Consider the following 19817-nt stretch of genomic DNA (forward strand, 5'->3'; position numbering starts at 1 on the left):
ACCATGACATTTAGATTCTTGTAGATCTTGCAATACATCTTTATATTCATTTGAACTGGTGGACTTCTGATTTTCCCGCGCTTGACAGGAAAGCTGCAAATGGCAATCACATGACCCCAGGATTCTGCATCTGTCCGAAATACATGCTGATTGCCAGCAACCGAATTTTGATCACATGACCATGAGGATGCTGCAAAGGTGTAAGTGTGAGAACCAATTGCAAGTCACTTTTTCATTGCCGTTGTGACTTTGAATGGTCACCAAATGAATCGTCGTAAGTCAAGGACAACCTGTATATTAAATCACAAATCAACTCCTATTGTTTTTAAATTTCATTACTGAAGCGTCCCTGGGAATGTATGTAACCTTTTTTTAAAAAACATCTCTTTGGAACTTTCCTTATGAAATGCAAAGGAGTTTACAATATGCAAAATCAAAACAATTTGGCATGCATTGATATTGGCAGTTGGTTCAAATTGTTGGGGAGCTTTTGCAACCATTTTATACTAGCAACAGGTAAGATAAACAAGAACCTCTGGAGTTGCTTGATAACACATCCTTATCAGGGTCTTGATCATAATTTTAGATGGCAGAATCTTTGCCAGGAACATTTCTAGGGAAGAAACCATCTCTGGTGGACAGCACCTATGGATGATGTGATGACATATTTGGGAAATAACTTGGTAACCCAGCGAAATTCCTATTTATGAGAAAACTGCTCTTAATTAGCTATGATTCCTTCTTAGATTAGGAATCTGGTTTTGTCCTCTTTAATGGTTACAAGTTAGTATGTTGACAGACATGGAAAACCAGGTCTAGATGTGAAGGTTCAATCAAGCTGATTTATTGCTATAGCCTATGCACAAGAATCTTCTCAACTAAAGTCAGCACCTGCTTAGAATTGTATTAGGATCACTGGCACTCAAGGAAGGTTGGACTTAGTTCACTTGTGGCTATGTAGGGACTCTAGACTGATTCCTCTTTTCACACACCCCCAGGTAGTCACTTCTTTCCCCCATATACAAAGCAAAAATGATTAACAATGCAATTGCATATTCTGCAAGAGTTGCTAAGTAACAATTTCTAAATGTATGTTTAAAGAAATTTGCAATACAATTTATGACATTGCCCAGTGACCATTCAAAGTTACTATGAACCTCCCCAGGGCTACATATGACCTGAATTTGAAGTTCCAATGGCCAGGCACATGATCATGTTTTGGGCACTCAGCAACTGGCCTGCATTTGCAACCACTTGCAGTGTGCTATGGTCATTTGACTGTGATTTATAACTTTTTGGGGGGGCAGGAGACTGGTGTTTATCTTCGTTTTCTGGCAAAAAAGTACCCACTGCAGACAATGGAATTGCTTACTTAACGTTCACCTAAAAAAGGTCATAAAACCAGGCATGGTCATGTGGTGACCCACTTAATGACTGGCAAAACTTACAACTGTAATTCCTTTGCATGTAGTCTTCAATTTATGACTATAATTGGAATTGAAGATGGCTAATTTAATCCTTTCTGTACAAGTATTTCTTTATGTGCAAAACATAAGGAAGTCCACAACAGTAATTCCTCATCAATTTTCCATGGTGCAAAGCAAAACAAACACAAAACAGCTTTTGAAAATATATTCACCTGCTTTCCCCCCCCATCAATTTTTATTTGATTTTTAAAAAAATAAAGTGTCAGTGAAATTCTTATGTTTAGTTACAAGGTGACTAAGGGGTGAATGCCCCATCTGTCGTTGGATAATTTTTCCACGTCTCTATTAAATCTTTACAAAGATTTCCCAGCTCTTACTAATTGAGATAAATGACACTCTCATCATATTTGGCCATGTAAGACAGATAATTTTTTATTAGAACTGACTTGATTATTATGGATTTTAATGTTTGACATGTTCCAGGAGCCATCGAATTCCATCCAACAGTCCAACCAGTGTGGCAGCTTCGATGTCCTGAACCTGTAAAACCCAAAAGACAGATCCAAAACTGAAACAATTATTGTGGAGTTTACAGTTGCCCTTAAATAATTTTTTAAAAAATATTTTAATGATCCTAATGACCCTCAAATTCTGTGGCTATTGCTACCACATCTGGTAACAATCACAAAACTTAATTACATTACCCAATTACATGAATGTGGGAAATATGTCTTCTTAACCTACTGTCAATCAATTATGTAATGCAAAGTTGACTACAGTGCAAGATACTTAAAATATGCTTTAAAACTGACAAACGAAGTAGCAGCAGCCATTCCATCTGGTTGAATAAGAGGGAGAAGAAAGCAAAATCAAGCTGAGCTCTCGGTTCTTTTCATTAGTCACTTAAGAGCAGCCACTTCAGATAATTTAAACATGTTCGGCACTAGCTGTTCATTATATTCAATATCAATTTAAAAACTGGTATTTGATGGATTTGTCCTCCTTCTCCATCCTTCCTCCTTCCTTCTTTATGTCTTTAGATTGTAGGCTTGAATGAAGGCCTATATTTCTACCTTGAGCTATATAAGCTACTCTGGCAATGTGTATGTGTGTCTGTATATATGTTTACATAATTGAGTGTATAGTTCCAAAAAAATCAAAAAGTACCATCCATGATCGGTCAAGCAGGTTTAGTTGCAGCTGATGTGCCAGGTAAATACAAGGAATTCTTTCCTTTGAAGCACATGAAATGCAAGACAAAATCAACAGAGGTCTGGTTGAAGGCCCAAGTGTGGGATCAAGCATTGCTGAAATCCGAGCAAATTCAATTTGGCGATTGTGTCCTGCCAAGAGAAATGGTTGTTTCATTCACCTTTACCTGATGCACCTTAAACATCATCTTTTGAAAAATGCCAGCTTCATTCAGAAATTCTTACTTTTATGATCCTCAGAATCTGCAACATAGATGAACCCATCGGCTAGCCTGCACACATTCTGAACATGTTCAATTAGCTTATATTGTGTTATCCCATCCACATTGCTTACTTCATAGAACATCTTATTGATGGAATTTGTATCTGCTTTGTCTCTCTGCCTTTCTTTGCTGGAAAAAAAGACACTAAATATTTCAAAGACTCTGGGGAAAAAGTAAAGCAAGGCTGCATGAGTTCTTTGGGATTCGTGGCCAGATGTGGGTCTTATGAGATATATCAGAGGTTTCTATGGCTGGGAAAAAAGAGATATGAGCATGAGCAACATATCCAGCATTAAAAACACATTTTAAGTCAATCTCCTGATTTCCTATCAACTCTCTTATACCTTAGTTACAAAACTGTGTATGTTTGTCTTAGAGTCAATGTTGATTCTTGGTGGCTGTTTGGACTAATCCCTGCAGTTTTCTTAGTAACATTTTCAAGAGTGATTTGCTATTTCCTTCTTCTTAGGTATAAGAGAGAATGACTGGTCCAAAGTCACTCACATGGTTTCATTTCTAAGGTTTTGTGTTCTCCCAGTTTCTAGCCTAGTGCCAACCACTACACCAACCTGGCCCTCAGTCAAAAAACTCATTAATTTTAATTTACTGCAAATTGATCACAGCTGTGGAGGGGAACAAGACTCACCAAATAACTCTAGAATGAGTCTCATATCCCCATCCCACCCCAACTTTACAGCCTTGATTTAAATGATCTGATGACAAATGGCTTTGAACGGTGATGGCAAACCTATGACACATGTATCACAGGTGACATGCAATGTCATTTTTGGTGACATGCCAGAGCTCTGGTCTCTCTGCAAGTTATGAGAGAGGACCTTCTCTAGAGCCTCCAAAAAGCATGTGAGAATCGGATGTGCTTTCTTGCTGTTTTTGGAGGCTGCAAGGCCACACAAGGACATCTTCAAAGCATTCAGTTTTCATATGACCTGGAGCTACCTTGGATAGACATTTTGAAAAATATTAACAAGTAAGTTTTGATTTATTTATTAAATAAGAAATTTAAATAATATTACTCTGTTATGATTTGTTTCTGTTCTCTCTCTCTCTCTCTCTCTCTCTCTCTCTCTCTCTCTCTGTGTGTGTGTGTGTGTGTGTGTGTGTGTGTGTGTGTGTGTGTGTGTCTATGCGGAGAGTTTTTAACATGCCAGCCCAAAAGATTCACCATCACTGGCTCTGAAAGAACAATGTGATCCTTTCAAGTCTAAGTGGTATACTACTAAATAATTTTCTTGTCCATGGGAAAATTGTTGTTTGAAAAATATGAGGATATGATCCCAGAAAAAGATCATGTCTAGTTCTTTAAAAAACTCTCTCAAGCAAATAATTTTTTCAAAAGAAGAATGTATCTATGGCTCAGGGTTGAACTACAGAGTCCATAGTGCTCTCTCAGCTTGGTGGTTCAAAGGTTGTTCAAAGCTTAGAGAGCATCAAAAACTCCAATTTTTTGAAACTAACTTTGTTTACCTCAGAACAAGCTCAACAAATCTTACCTAGTTTTTGAATACAGTGTCAGAATGTTAAAGTTCTGGCCATTCAAATGAAATGTGACTCCAGAGCCAATTCCTATTAGAGAAAAAGGAAAAATAAATGCAGCATATAAATTAGAATATCTGTTTTTAGCAAAAAATATATTTATTCATGTCCATACAAACGTGTAAAATCAATTATTTCTGGATGCTTGAAAATGTTTTCCAGCTGTGAATCAAAGTTAATATAATTGATTAGATGAGATGATTAAAAATGTTTGCCTACAAAGAAATGCCCACACCTTGGTTGAGGAAGATTTTTTGCATCTCCTGTTATTACTATTATATTGACTTAAAAACTGTAAGTATTTCTTAAAAAATGACTTTAATCTTCTTTCTCATACTAAATTGACACAATATGATAATATATGGCCTTAAAATGGATAAAAATGGTTTTGTGGAAGATTTTGATAACTGCTGGGATCTAATGGATAACATCAAAGAGTTTGTAGCATTTTGTGCAGGAGGTGATCTGGCTGAACCCGAGGGCAGGGTCAAATGCATAATTAGTTTGGAATTGCTACACTCCTGTAAGAGATCTAAGTCCAGCCCCCTCCAGAAGTTTGTAGACACTTATCTGGCACTAATTAGCCTTGACTGTTAATAGATCAGATTCTTGTGTGCAGGTTGCATGGAACAAACTCATAGTGCTTTTCAATCTACCCTGGCTCCTGATTTCCTATGCCTGACATTTTCTAAGTAAATGGCACCCATTCACAATATTTAAAATTACATTTATTCACACCTTCTTTTGGACAAGCAGCATTTTTAACCTGGGACACCTTTGTTATTAAATCCTATGAGACTAAAACGTCATTAAATAAAGTCTGGATTATAAAAAAATGTAAACCATGCTCTAACATTGGAGCAAAAGATTAATTTCTTGGCATGGGGCTAGTCTAGGGGTAAGCAACCTTGGCTCTTTTATGATTCGTGGACTTCAACTCCCAGAATTCTGGAGCCAGCATGGCTTAGCTTGGAAGCTCTCCCTTTCCCCTCAGCATAGCTGGCTCAGGAATTCTGGGAGTTGAAGTCCACGAGTCATGAAGGGGCCAAAGTTTCCCCCATGCTGGCTCTGGAATTCTGGGAGTTGAAGTCCACGAGTCATAAAAGAGCAAAGGTTGCCTACCCTGGGCTAGTCTATCTGGGGAACTATATCACCCCCAGTAGGATTGGCCTGCCCCACCAACCCACTGGAAGAAAGGGCAGGTTGTGGATCCCATTGGTCAAGGAATTCCGGCTGGCGGAGTCCAGGAGAAGAGCCTTTTCTGCCATGGCTCTTGCCCTTTGGAATATAGCTTATTTTTATGATTATAAGCCACCTAGAGTCGCCTCTAGGCAAGATGGGCGGAGCATACTGTACGTTTACTAAATAAATAAAAACAAAAAAATACTGTATGTTTGCTAAATAAATAAAAATTAAAAATAAATTTACATTATACTTATAATGGGAAGTCATTTTTTCACTTTTTTCCTTTTCTTTGGTTTCTGTACTTTAGTCTTTGCTATTTTCTTCTTTCATTCTTAATATTAGTTCTTGTTAGTTTTAGTTCATTTTATGTTCTCATAAAGTTTATAAAACAAAAACAAAAACTACATTACCATGTATTTGTCTAGAAGGCATGCCAGCTAGCGGCAGAATCGCTGGACTTTCCATCATTGTATATACCAAAGATTGATCCAAATCTTCCAAACCAGGTCCAAACATAGCAAAGCGAGGCTCTGTCTGTGTTATCAGTGACTGTAGAAAAGAAGACATGGTGCTATATGTAGTCTTACAGGGTTTCAAAAACCTTTTGTGGAAGGAGCAGCATTTTCTATACCTGCATTTTAAAAGACATAGCAATCAAGTGTTTTAGTTGACAATGCCCAAGAAACATGGTGTATTACTGTATTCTACTTTTTTCCTTAACAGCTTCTTGCATAAGAATCTAAAGTCACTGAGGTGAGGTGGGCAATGTAGAAATGACAAATAAATAAATAAATAGATGTCCCTGGGGAAGTGAGGGGGGGGGGAGGAATTGGCTAGAAAAAAATGCAAAATGCAGTAAAATGTAACTTTTTATCTGTCTATGGAAATTCTCAGTCATCCAGGTCATAGTTGTCCCAAAGATGCTTTTTCGTGAGGCAACTGTTTCAACAGTTCCAAGAAGGCCCCACACTCATTTGTACTACTCAGATGACCCTGATGACACAGATAAACCTCCAGGTGGCCTCAATAACTCGCTAAAAGAATGCAAATGACCAGCTGTCTGCAAGGAATATAAATCCTTCCATTCCCCACCATCCAGTCAGAGCTGAAGAAGCTTCTTGGATGAGAAGCGAAACACCTTTAAAAAAAACACACCAAGAAAGTCCAGTTGCCTCCTGAAAAAGCACCTTTTGGGTAACTTTCTATCATACCACTGGAAATTATGATAGTATAATATAGTTGTCATAATATAATATAGTTGGATAATGACAAATTATACCAAATATGGTGTCATGTTAAATACAGGTAGTTCTCAACTTATGACCATAACTGGAAACAGAATTTCCATTGCTAAGCCAGATGGTTAGCAAGCTGTGTCTGATTTTACGACCATGGTTGTTAAGCGAATCACTGCAGTTGGTAAGCTAACCATGTGGTTTGTAAGCAAATCCAGTTTCCCCCATTGGCTTTGCTTGTCAGAGGCCAGCTGGGAAGGTTGCAATGGCGATCACATGACCCCAGGATGCTGCAACTATTGTAAAGACATGCTGGTTGCCAAGAACCTCAATTTTTATCATGTGATCATGGGGATGCTGCCATGGTCATAAGTGCAAGGACTGGTTGAAAATCATATTTTTCCAGTGCTGTTGTAACTTGGAATGATCACTAAATGAATGGTTATAAGTCAAGGACTTCCCATACTGTATAGCTAATGAGTTTTTAAAAAATTACTTGAAAAAGAGAGCCTGCAAAGCAATTCATATTCAATGAAGCTTAATTAAGCCAAATGAATTTTATTCCCATACTGTATAGCTAATGGGTTTTTAAAATTTTACTTGAAAATGAAAGCCTGCAAAGCATTTCATATTCAGTGAAACTTAATTAAGCCAAATGAATTTTATTTTGGAGTAAATGTGCATGGAATTACTTTGTGACTTTACTTTTCATGATTAGACGATCAAATACTTACGCTGCCATGAAATTGCATGGGTCAATATTATCTAGCTCCACAAAAGGCTGGTTAAATATCTTTGCATCTGGGAGGGATTCCCAATCTATGGAATTCCAAGAAGGAAGATCCCGAATGAGGAAATATCTCCAAAGCAAGGGATCCTGTATTGTTATTCTCCAATAGTGGTTGGTGCTTCCCAAATAAATCAGATCTTTTGGTGTGAGCAAGGACATAATGTATAATTTCACCTCTATCTGTAAATGAGACAATAAAATGCAGTTAAGCCAAGCCAAAAAAACATATAAGTACCCGTGATTTCAAGAAACATTGCAATATTTTATCGAAAGCTCCCGTTTATAAGACAAAAGCAGTGCCCATTAACATCTGCAGAATTTGACAACTGTGAGAGAGAAATTGCAGATCTCAGATTTTTTTAACCAAAAACTATAAGAGATTTGTGGCTTTTCTCCAGCAGTTTTTTCCAGCATTATCCTATGAAATTGGCCACGTCTTCATTTTGGAGCATGAAGATCTGAGATGCTAAACAGGGTGCTTTATTTGACTTCATCTGGAGAGCAAGTATCATCTGGAGAACAAAGATCTTAACTAATTCCCTGCATCCTTCCACTTCTTTGCCTCCGAAGAAGAGCGGCCAGGGGACGCACTTCGCTCGAGCACGGCATCTGTCGCGTTTTGTGAATGGAGCTCATACTGCACTCGCCTCGCCCACTGACTGTGCAAGAGTACGATTGGCTGAATAATGATCCACCCCTAAGCGCTGGGGCCAATGAAAAATAGAAAGGGAGTCGCGGAAAAACGTAGGCTTATCCATTCTCTCCCCACTGTAACGGGAAGCGGCCGCGTTGGAGCTTGTGCGGTGGCTTGAGCGAGTCCTTACCGGCAGGGTTTCCAGGGCGCTCGGCGGGCTCGCGTCCGTCCCGACTATCTCCTTCGCTTCCTCCTGCTTCCCCGGGGCACAGTCCGTGTTTCCCCACAGCCTCGTCCGTTGCGCCCACTTGTCCCGAAGGAGTTGGAGACTGTTGCGCAGGGCGCATTCCAAGGTGCGCCAGTCCCCGCCGGGATTGACGGACATGGCCCCACTCCCGGCTGCAAAACGACGCCTGCTTCTGGGTTGACTTGCGAAAAGAAGAGCCGCGGAGCTGCAATCGACGTTGGTTTGGTTGAGGCGGGAGGACTTAGCGGTCCAGACCGATGGAAAGCAAGGAGCCCAGCACGCCGCTCTCCTAGCTAGCCGCCTGTTTATCCGCAACTGGCAATGCTGGGGTTGATCAATCAGCTGGCTTCCCTTTCCGGGCGTCCCGCCTTCTGCCACGATTGCCCCGCCTAAGGATGCTCAGTCTGCAGCTTGTGCAGTTTTATTGGTTTTATACTAGTTTTCAGAGTAACGCGTAAGATATACGTCCTACAGAATTTTTGCGAATGTTGCTGAGGGAGGATTTTTTTTTTTTAGAAGAGCGAAATACTGTATTCGTTTCAGCCCCATTTCTCAAGACATTGCCATTTTCATGGAATAATTTTGTACTTTAATGTACTGAAATCTTCTAATCCACTCAGCAGAATGTGAAAAAAACTAAATACTGAAATAAGTATTTCTTTTCATTTTAAACAGAAACACATTTCATTCCATATAATAGATGACTTTTTGCCTCAAATGAAGTCTTGGGTGATTAATAACTCATGTGGAGCCATCTCTAGCTCTAAAAATGTCATAGAAAGCTACATTAAACAGTCCAGTTTAAATTGATGCATCCCTTTTAACACCATGGCAAAGAAGTCTGAGAAAAATGAGCAAAATAATGCAAAATGGAGTTTGTATCTAGAAGCATCAAAGGCTACCGAGAGCCTGCAGGTAACATATCCTGGACTATGACATGATTTCATCCTGCCATAGGAAATGAAGACGGAGCATAGGAGGAATCTCTTGGTAGCTTGATAAAGAGCTAGGAGGGTTGGGCAGAGCCCATTAGTACAAGTGAAGCAACTCCTTGAAATATTCAGCAGTCAGTGTTTTTTTGGAAGGTTGAAAGTCAGCCTTCAAGTGTTGTGCTAGGGCCACCAGCAAAGCTCCATGGCTGTGCATCCTTGTTCAGATGGCCCGAGGTTAGATTTTGAAACAACCGCTTTTAGCAACAAAGTCACCTTGCGCTAGCATCCTTTGTGCAAGGTATGTCTTTTGGATGCTTTGCATAACCCTAATAAGGGATCCTGCTCTATCTTATGTAGACAAATCTTAGCAGCCCGCCCCCTAAAAAAAAAATAAATCAAATTTTTAAGCACCCTGAACACTGACCCCTTTATTAGCTCCACAATTGCAGGCAATTCTCGATTTACAATTGGTTACTTAATGATGGTTCAGAGTTATGATGGCCACACATACTTGTCTCATCTCCTGTGGTTATTTGGGCATTTGGCAACCAGCTCACCTTTATGGCTGTTTGCAGCATTCCATGATAACATGACTATGGTTGTAATATTTTTGCCAGTTTCTGAATTTATTTCCAGTTTCTGGCAAAAAAACGGGGGACAATTGATTTGCTTAATGAGACCAAGTTTACTTAATGACTACATTTTCAGCTCCCCATTTTCTGACATTCATTTCTTTCCTCAAAAAAGTGAATTCTATCAGTGCTTTAAGCAAACTTTTTACTCCCCAAATTAGACAGAAACTTGCAATACAAGTATTTGGCAGTTTTTCCTTGAAGGGGCCATGTACAATTCATAGGTGTCTCTGACTTAAAATCAATCTCTAGCATCTAACTCTTCTGAAATAATCCCAAAGTAATTTGTATTATAGTACCAACAAATTTCTGTATAATTGAAATCAAGAAATGCACATTATTGTTAGCTCTTTTTAAAAAGATACGCACCCATGCTTCAACCATAAAACAAAAAAAATTATATAATTATATAATTTTCTTCACTTTAATACTTGTTTTCAGTACATACACCATCTGATTATGTCAGTTAGGATGACAATTGTTTAAAATAATCCAATATGCGCTTTGCATTCTTTGTATCCCAACCATGTGATCTTAAAGGTCCTTCACACACTGCAATGTATTTTGTTAACATTTTCTCTCCAATTTCCTGAAAGTCCGTGATGATGTTTTCTGAACTGCCCGGCAATTCTCTATGCAGTTCTGATTCTGTGCCCTGATCTCCACAGTATTTCAGCCCCCAGTAACACATTTCTCCACAGTACATCATTGCCAACAGATGAGTATCACTAAAAATACCTGCCAGAGGGGAAAGAAAACAACATTTGGAAAGTGTCATTTGCATCAGGCGAACCCTAAGTCTGGTTAGAGCTACTCACTCTCCCTTTCCACTATCTGAAAAGCTAAAGCCTCCATTATATTATTATAATGATTGTAGGGGTGACATGTAAGAGACTGAAAGATGTATTAATTCTACAGATAGTCCTTGATTTATGACAGCAATTGGAAACAGGATCATTACATGATCCTGAATAAGAAAGGGCATGCATGAAATAATAATTATATTAAACAATAATTATTACAAAACTCCCTAGTTCCAGGTTTGTTTATTTTACAAGGATGATATACACGAGCTGAAGGATCTGAGAATGTGCAAATAAATACTTCCAACTTGCAAGATTTAGTGGATTTCTCTAAAAAGTGCCTTTATTTCAATGTGCAGCTGAGAATTATTTCTACTAAGAAGCATTAATATAGAACACTTACCTTCATTGACCAATATAGCTGTGCCAGTATCTTGAACTACAAATTCTTCATTTGGGTTATCATAACTTCTAAAATCTAGCATCTTTATCAAGTAATGGATTCCTTCCTTAAGAAACTGAAGTGAAAAATAAATGGCATTTAAGATAGCCTTTTCAATATATAGTTTCCACAACAAAACAATCTTCATGAATTACATGAACCAATTTCCATGCTATAAAAGTTATATTATTTACTTTCTATTTATCAGCAGACTCAAAATAAATCTGTGTGAATAAGAGGAATGTACTGATGGATACTATCAATACATAACTGAGCCAAGGACAAATATTTGTGTCTTACAAGAGGTTGGGGTTTTGTTTTGTTTTTTTGATACAGGCATCCTGCACATGAAATGTTTTCTCTGCTATTTACAGCTGATATCAAATCTTGCTAGGTTTTAGCATTAAGAACTTGTTTGCTCAGGCTTGAGGTAGAACTTAAACTACTGATATCATTGTTATAAGTTTGCCATCTTGAGTTACTTGTAATAGATGGGATAAAAATCTAATAAATAAAATAATAAATATGATTTTAGCTTTTGTAATTTTATATGACTTAATTTGATATTTTCTGGTACTCTACTTTTATTAAAAATCAGGCTAAATTCTTCTATAAAGAACTTAAAAGTTCACACCAAAACACATCATCTTTGTTTACTTTAGAAAAGGGATGTTAAACTGCCGGCCTGCAGACATCATGTTGAGGCCGCGCCCACCCCAACTCTGGCACTGCAAAAAAAGTCATGATACATCACATGATACGGCAAGTTTGACACCCATGCTCTAGGGAAAAAAAAAATACAGGAAGCAGTTTAATTATAATGATAAAGTTGGAAGGGACCTTGGAGGTCATCTAGTCCAACCCCCTACTCAGGCAGAAAACCCTATACCATTTCAGAAAAATGGCTGTCCAGTCTCTTCTTAAAAACTTCCAGTGTTGGAGCATTCACCGCTTCTGGAGGCAGGTTGTTCCATTGGCTAATTGTTCTAACTGTCAGGAAGTTTCTCCTTAGTTCTAGGTTGCTTCTCTCTTTGGTTAGTTTCCACCCGTTGCTTCTTGTCCTGACTTCAGGCACTTTGGAAAATAGCTTGACTCCCTTTTCTTTGTGGCAGCCCCTGAGATATTGGAAAGCTGCTATCATGTCACTCCTAGTCCTTCTCTTTGTTAAACTAGACATACCCAATTCCAGCAACCGTTCCTTATATGTTTTAGCCTCCAGTCTCCTAATCATCCTTGTTGCTCTTCTCTGTACTCTTTCTAGAGTCTCAACATCTTTTTTACATCGTGGTGACCAAAACTGGATGCAGTATTCCAAGTGTGGCCTTACCAAGGCATTGTAAAATGGTATTAATACTTCATGTGATCTTGATTCTATCCCTCTGTTAATGCAGCCTAGCACTGTGTTGGCTTTTTTGGCAGCTGCAGCACACGGCTGGCTCATATTTAAGTGATTGTCCACTAGGACTCCGAGATCCCTCTCACAGTTACTACTATTGAGCAAGGTGCCCCCTATACTATACCTGTACTTTTGGTTTTTCTTGCCTAAATGTAGAACCTTACTTTTTTCACCATTGAATTTCATTTTGTTAGATAGCGCCCAGTGTTCAAGTCTATCCAGATCCTCCTGTATCCTAAGCCTGTCTTCTGGAGTGTTGGCTATTCCTGCCAGCTTGGTGTCATTTGCAAATTTGATGAGTTCCCCATCTATCCCCTCGTCCAGATCGTTGATGAAGATGTTGAAGAGCACTGGGCCCAGAAGAGCCCTGGGGCACCCCACTACAGGCTTCCCTCCATGTAGATGCGGTTCCATTGAGGACCACACACTGAGTACGGCTGGTCAGCCAGCTACGAATCCATCTGGTGGTGATGCTGTCTAACCTGCATTTTTCTATCTTATCAAGTAGTAGGTTGTAATCTACTTTGTCAAATGCCTTACTGAAGTCCAAGTAAATTATATCCACAGCATTCCTCTGGTCCACTAATTTTGTCACTTGGTTTCTACTGAGGGAGAACACTGGGTCCTGTCTTCAAAAACTATCGTACTTTCCTCGACCTGAGCATCCTCCAGGTGTGTGAACTTTCAATTTCCAGAATTCTCTGCAATGAGAAAATGCTGGCTAGAGAAGTCTGGGAGTTGAAATCCATATATCAAAACACAGAGTATTTTTTCTTCAGTCATGATCAGGTCCACACTACAAAGCAGTGTTCTCATTTTGCATAGGGAATTCCAGGAGTTCAAGCCCACCCATCTTAAAGTAGCCAAGGTTGAGAAACACTGGTGTAAGGGGAGGGGACATTCAATCTATGCTAAGCTACAAATTTTGGTTCACTGCCTTTTATTTGTACTGGAAAAACATTTAAAGAATTGTCCATTTCTCATAGCCCAAATTTCAGTTGGTGCCAGTCCATGTAATTGGCCCTGGAACTTATTTTGAAAAATAGATATCATTCTTGCAGGCGCGGCCAATACTTTTATTGTGATGGAATGGGAAAATGTACCTTTTTAAGTAAGTCAGTCTCCTTCCTCAACCATTCCTTTCTTCCTTTAACTGTGTGGCAAAACATGTAGATCAAAGCTCCTCTTCTCCAATAAAGGCATTCCAGCAACTCAACTCCAAGCACTTCAAGCGCCTAGGAAAAGATGCCCATCAGTGAAAAAGCTTGAGCTTCATATAAAAGAGAGGAAGACAGATGCTTCAAACATGTAGCTAGAGCAAATTCCTAATAGGGATCAGCATCCTTTCTAAATATCAGATATTATTGTACAATTTCAGCTAGCATTATGTGGTCAAAATATTAAAATATATATTGAAAAGTTAGTATTAGAAATCTAAATCTTTAAAAGTTCTATAAAGCCAGCCTCATAATACCTTGAAAAAGCTATTCTCATTTTTCATTATCTTTCACTTTAAAAACTGTTATTATTTGTAAGTCAACAGGGCATAAGGTAAAAGGCATATAGTGCTCACAGGTATTACAACACTAATTCCAACTGTTAAAAACATGGGTTTTTTACTTGATAAAAGTTAAAAAGAAGTTAAATGGCACACAAAAGCCCATCGGATGTTAAGCTAGTTTATACTGATCTGACAAGAGAAACATACTGCTGGATATGAATGCTGCAAAATATACAATAAAGAGTGCAGGAATGAAAGATTGGTTATTTGATAATGGAAGGGCTTTATTCAATGTTGATCATTAATGTTGATCATATTCTTGAACAAAACGTCTATCTGAATGATTATGTCTGGCTTAATACTCACTTCTTGGGAAATGCCACTTTCATTGACCAGGTTCTCTGGCTCAGAAAGTGCACCAATTAGTTCCTCAACTTTCTGCAGAGATGATTCTTCTGGAAACTCTTCATCAACAAGTTGGTTTTCTTCAAAATACGTGATATCTAATAGTGCCTTTAAAGAGATGGAAGAGTTTAGGTTTTGTTAGATGCAGCCTGCTTAGACCTTCCTAACTACAGTTGATTGGCCAAGAAATATGGCTGCATTAAATAAAAGGTGGATTTTAAGTTAATTTTTCTTCGCATTTCAATGGGGGCACTCTCCCTTATTAGTAAGACAGCTATTTAAAAAACTGTGCAACATTGGGCTATCAGTTTGAACTGAATTCGATTTACTGTAGGGTTCACAGCTTTGCAACTAGAATTTTTTTTTTTTTTTGCAGATCATAAGGAAAAACCACAGTTCTCCAAACAGAACAGCCCATTGGCCATAATCCTGTGCTCCAATCAAATCATTGCACTGAGAGCATCTGGAACAGTCATGGAGAAGACACTGTAGCAAATCTAAGAGCAGAAAAAGAACTAACCATAGACTGAGCAACTTTTTGCGCTGGCATGGTATTTGGCTTCTTGAGTGCTATACTAGGCAATGCATGGCAACAAATGGGTGGGGAAAAACAGAATTGCTTTTTTTATTAACAATGTCTAGTATGATAATGTCCTAATTATGGATCTACTAATTATTCCACTAAATCAGGGGTGTCAAACTGCTGGCCCACAGGCCGGATGCGTCATAAGGAAACTGCACCCATCCCATTGTTGATAATGGGGAAAAAGCTATAAGTCGCGCTACGTCACGTGACATTGCAAGTATGACATATCTGCCCTAAATCTTTAACTTACAACTTTTAAGAACTTTTGGGAACAGTAGGGCCCTATGTGGCCCTGAGCCTCAGACTGTTCCAGTGTTTCATAAACTGGGCAACTTGCAGACATGTAAACTTCAACACCCAGAAATCCCCAGATAGATGGCATAGCACTTATGCAGGTTTTTAAACTGCTACAAGCTCTTATCAGTTTTAATAACCTGTTTAGAACAATATGTTAATTGCAAAATATATCCTATATATAGTTCTAGCCAAAAATGAAAAAAATGCACTGAAAACAGCTTTAATCAAATGAAGATTTCAGAGTGTATTTACAATCTGAATTCATTCAGTTGACTTTTAATGTTTTAATAACTAGTCCAAAGAATAGACCAGTTGGTCTGGGTTAATCATATATTTAAGCATACAAACCTTTTTTTATTCCTAGTGTCATCAATTTTAGCTCTATTCTATTTCAAAAACAACTGGTAAGAGAATTTAATCAATTGGTTCAAAATCCTTTCATATTTTGTTTTGAATGTCTCCCTAACTTCCGTTATTAAGTAAGCTTAGTATATTTTGGTTTCAATGAACCATATTTACAAGCATAATGAAAATTCTTTAATTCATAATACCTGTGTATAAAGTTGTATAAGTCTAGAATATGTGTAGTTGTCCCTGGATTCTTCTGAAAGTTCTGCTAGATTTTCCAGGGTAGCAGAGGCCTGAATTAAGAAAGCATCTGTCGACAGAAGACATTTCATATCCCAGTAAAACAGAGCAAAATTATCTATGCAATCAAAGTTTAGCAATGCTATTTTTAAAGAGCAAAATGTGATAGCAAAATATCCATATGATCTGAAATTATATGAAGGTCAGAGAATACAAGCTCAACATATAGCTACTTACAAAAAACTTCTACTATAAAATACTGGGGCTTACAAAGTGAGCTGTAGCCTGCAGTCAGTAAGTTACTAGTCACAACAGTTATATATTGACTGAAAGAATGAAGAGTGCATAAATCCCTGGATATTATTACTGGGGAACTATAACTAGGAAAAACTACTGGTTTCATATCCTGCTTGTGGGGATTTCCAGAGATAAATAATAACAATAAAAAAAAACACTGGAAAAATGACTAGTATGAACCAAGCAAGGTTAAATTGGTGGACGGAACTGGAATTGCAATTCCAGAAAGGATTTCCAGCAATTTGGAACCAATGCCAGTATGGTATGAAGTGAAATCTGACTTTCCACAGACTCTAGGAGACAGTTAAGGGTGCCAACAAATAAGACAATGGAAACAAGTTCTAAGGTATTATGGAGTAATTTTTCTAAATATTGTTTTAAGGAACGTTCCCCATGGAGGTCACTATCTATTCTCAAGGGTCAATGAGATTACCATTATGATTATTGTTCAAAGTATTATTAGTTAAAAAGCAGTAGTTTTCATTTATTAAAGTATTTTCATATAATAAATTTTAGTGATTGATAAACAATCTGAAATTTCATGAAGAGGTGGATGAAGACTTTGGGGATACTGGTTTTAAGTAACTATTTACCAAACACAAGATGCAAGTAGAGGTGGTCTTTGGGTGATGACTACTCATTAGCTACTGCATTCATGTGATCATGATTTGCAACTTCCCTGCCAGCTTCTCTTAAGCAAAGTGAGAAGCTGGAGAAAGTCAGAAGTTGTGGTCATTTGAGATCAGTGTTTAATGATTTGCATTCACTTTATGACCACATGCTTAGCCACAGAAATTCTGGTCCTAATTACCATAGTTAAGCAAGAATTACCTGTAGGTACATAAAAATAGTTTCAATGCTGCACCTGTGGATAGGCTTCTTAAAAAAGTTGGTCGGAGTAGCTAGCGGTAGTTGAAGTTATGATTTGACATTCAGCCAGTAGATTTAGTGGGTACATCATAGCAACTGGGTCCTTTAAAATATTGTCTCTTTATAATTCAGAATTATAATTTTATGATCCCATGTGTCTTTTCACTTGATTATAAATACACCCTATTTCCTGGGTATAAAAATCTTGCCCACAGACTCCAACACATGTTTGACCTGGTTTTACAAACCCATCATAAAGTGTTTGAGACTGAAGTACTCAAGGCCCTGCCTGGGTAGACTAAACAAATGTCATCTTAAAAAGGGAGAAAAAAAAACCTTGTAAATGCAATAGAACAGGAGTTTCTTCATACAGAGTTTTCTCCCCCAGTGGCTGCTCAGCCAAACTGCAGGGCTGTCAAGTCAGAGTTACGAGACCGCACAATAGTGTATACTTGCAGTGCATATTGCTTTATAATATTTGTTGTTTTGCAATTCAAATGTATTCAGTTTGTGGTTTGCAAAACCGGATCTATGGCTAAGAATGCTGTACAAGCCGAAGCCATTGCAAATCATATAACAAACTACAGTTAAACATATGAAAGCTTATATCCAAACATGTGAACCAGGCTTTTGAAAGGAGAAAACTGCAAGATGGGCCATCTTGCGTGTGGGGTTTCCAGAGGTAAACAATAACAATAAAGAGAACACTGGAAAAGTGACTTTGGTGTGAATCAGGCAAGATTCAATTCTCTAATCACACCACGGCAGTTGGCTGCTCCAGAAATAAAGAGCGTCCCAATCCAACTCATTCAAAAGAGCACGTCGTGAAGAAAGGAAACATGCTCTTCCTCCACCCTTCGTATCCAGCCTAGTCTCTCCAATGGAAAAGAGACCAATGAAAGGTCTGCCATGCCGTGGAAATGGCCAGCGAGAACCATCTCAGGTCAGATCCAGGAGTCGCGTCATTACTTCTTACCGCCAAACTCTCCGCCTTCTCGCCAACGGTTCAGCCTCTCCGTTAACTCGGCGAGCCGCCGCTGCAAGATAACCGCAAAAGCAGCCTCGGCCATAAGGAAAAACCCGGGCCGGGCTTAGCGTCAGTTACACACATCACGTGACTCATCATCACAGCTGCAGCCACGTGACCTCACCCTCTGTCACGTGGGAGGCTTGCGCCCAAGATTTCTCTTGTTAAAGTTTGGCGACGCGGCGTTTTGTTTTTGTTTTAATGGGGAGGCGTTAATTGCTAGAGATAGGAAACCAGTAGAGGTGCCATTCCTTCCGTGTTGCTCCTTGCTCTTGTAAAGCGAAAAAAAATCATGTGGAAAGGTCAAAAGCATCCATAAACAGGGCAGTGGGGCAAACCAGTTCTATATATTGTCTGGAAACTTCATGCACAGCAATCTCTAAACATAGAGATACCTTACCCCTCCTTTATGGAAGAAAGAAGGGAAAACTGCCTTTGAAATTATTTCTATTTCTTATTTTAAAATCAGAATTACACAATAATGTATTTGTGCAAAATACAAAAATGAAACATGTTTTTATACTTCTTAATGTGGGTACTTTTCCGGTTTTTTTCCCCTAAATCAAATTCCACAGAGGTCAATCAAATAACATTTTTGAATAATTGCAAGGTATGCACGTGCAACTGGAATTGGAACAAGAGTGCCTGCTTCTTCAAGGCTATTTGTTTCACTCAGTTCACTTAAATATTCTTCTAGAAAAAAATATGTAAAATTGTTTCAGTGGGAGTGGAGAAAGGGGAATTGCTGGGGGTCATTTTGAATAGAGAATTTGATGTTGAGAGTTCAAGTAAGTCTCAGGATTCCCAGGAACTATTTATTACAAAGCACAAAAATCAGTGTAACAGTTAAAGAGGGTCTTATACTGGCTTACCAAGTGCTATATCAGCATTTTTAATTAATAAAATAACTGGATGAGAGTTTTCAATTCTTTGGCAGTTATTTATTCTTTGTGTTATTTAACCTCAGCTGAGAATAACACAGAAGTACACTGTAGTGTTGAAGGAAAAGTCTTCATTGTACATTGTAGTGTTGGAAGACGAGAGAGAGAGCACATGTAGGGAGTGGGTTTTTATACCCTCTGGGGCTTTTGTTTGGAGTTGTTTCCTGTTCCTGTTTGAGGCTTTGTATTTCTTGTGTCATGTATTCTGACCTGAGTCTGGGTGTGCCCTTTGGCATCTGTGGGTTAATCCTATTATCTCCTGTCTTAGAGTTTGGGTGGAGTATGTAGATTTTAGGTGTCTTTGTCTTCCTAAGCTTCTAGCTGGGGGCCTCCAACCTTCCTGGATTATTTACATCTGCATTTCTACAGAGCTGGTTTCTGCTTGGGGGAGGGAGACTTGGGGCTATTAAGAAAATTGGGAATGTTTTTCTGCCTCTTTAAGATTCTTTGAGAAAATATATTTTCCTGCCCTTTTAATAAACCAGGGATGTCAAACTCTCAACATCATGTGACGTGTCGCAACATATCGTGACTTTTTTTCCATTGCTGACAAT

At 38.5% G+C, this 19817-nt stretch overlaps 2 protein-coding genes across 2 annotated transcripts; both read right to left on the reverse strand.

Moving 5' to 3' along the window:
• Nucleotides 1–1833: 1833 nt before the first annotated feature.
• On the reverse strand, nt 1834–9101 carry FBXO4 (F-box protein 4). The gene is made up of 7 exons (XM_039331836.1): nt 8490–9101; nt 7610–7845; nt 6051–6271; nt 4413–4485; nt 2864–3030; nt 2595–2770; nt 1834–1967 (listed from the first exon to the last, which is right to left on the reverse strand). Exons 1-7 carry the CDS (start codon nt 8682–8684, stop codon nt 1890–1892), a joined length of 1146 nt encoding a protein of 381 aa, XP_039187770.1. The 5' UTR covers nt 8685–9101; the 3' UTR covers nt 1834–1889.
• A 1409-nt stretch (nt 9102–10510) lies between these two features.
• CUNH5orf51 (chromosome unknown C5orf51 homolog) lies at nt 10511–18429 on the reverse strand. The gene is made up of 6 exons (XM_039331837.1): nt 18272–18429; nt 16092–16198; nt 14619–14765; nt 13855–13986; nt 11317–11431; nt 10511–10848 (listed from the first exon to the last, which is right to left on the reverse strand). The coding sequence occupies exons 1-6, from the start codon at nt 18363–18365 to the stop codon at nt 10577–10579; spliced, it is 867 nt and encodes a 288-aa protein (XP_039187771.1). The 5' UTR covers nt 18366–18429; the 3' UTR covers nt 10511–10576.
• Between the last annotated feature and the right edge of the window lie 1388 nt (nt 18430–19817).

Source organism: Crotalus tigris, unplaced genomic scaffold, assembly GCF_016545835.1.
Source record: "Crotalus tigris isolate CLP2741 ecotype Arizona unplaced genomic scaffold, ASM1654583v1 scf7180000024438.362428, whole genome shotgun sequence".
Taxonomy (NCBI): domain Eukaryota; kingdom Metazoa; phylum Chordata; class Lepidosauria; order Squamata; family Viperidae; genus Crotalus; species Crotalus tigris.

Bases quoted from the DNA above. Each gene is read 5' to 3' on its own strand.
- FBXO4 (XM_039331836.1), bottom strand. From the start codon at position 8,684: ATGTCCGTCAATCCCGGCGGGGACTGGCGCACCTTGGAATGCGCCCTG. The intron at 7,846-8,489 runs GTAAGGACTCGC...TCTCATTTACAG, and splicing joins GCGCCCTGGAAACCCTGCCG to ATAGAGGTGAAATTATACAT. The intron at 3,031-4,412 runs GTAAGATTTGTT...CTTTTTTTCCAG, and splicing joins ACACTGTATTCAAAAACTAG to CAAAGAAAGGCAGAGAGACA.
- CUNH5orf51 (XM_039331837.1), bottom strand. From the start codon at position 18,365: ATGGCCGAGGCTGCTTTTGCGGTTATCTTGCAGCGGCGGCTCGCCGAG. The intron at 14,766-16,091 runs GTATTATGAATT...ATCTCTTTAAAG, and splicing joins TTATACAACTTTATACACAG to GCACTATTAGATATCACGTA. The intron at 13,987-14,618 runs GTGAGTATTAAG...ATCTTTTCCTAG, and splicing joins AAAGTGGCATTTCCCAAGAA to GCGCTTGAAGTGCTTGGAGT.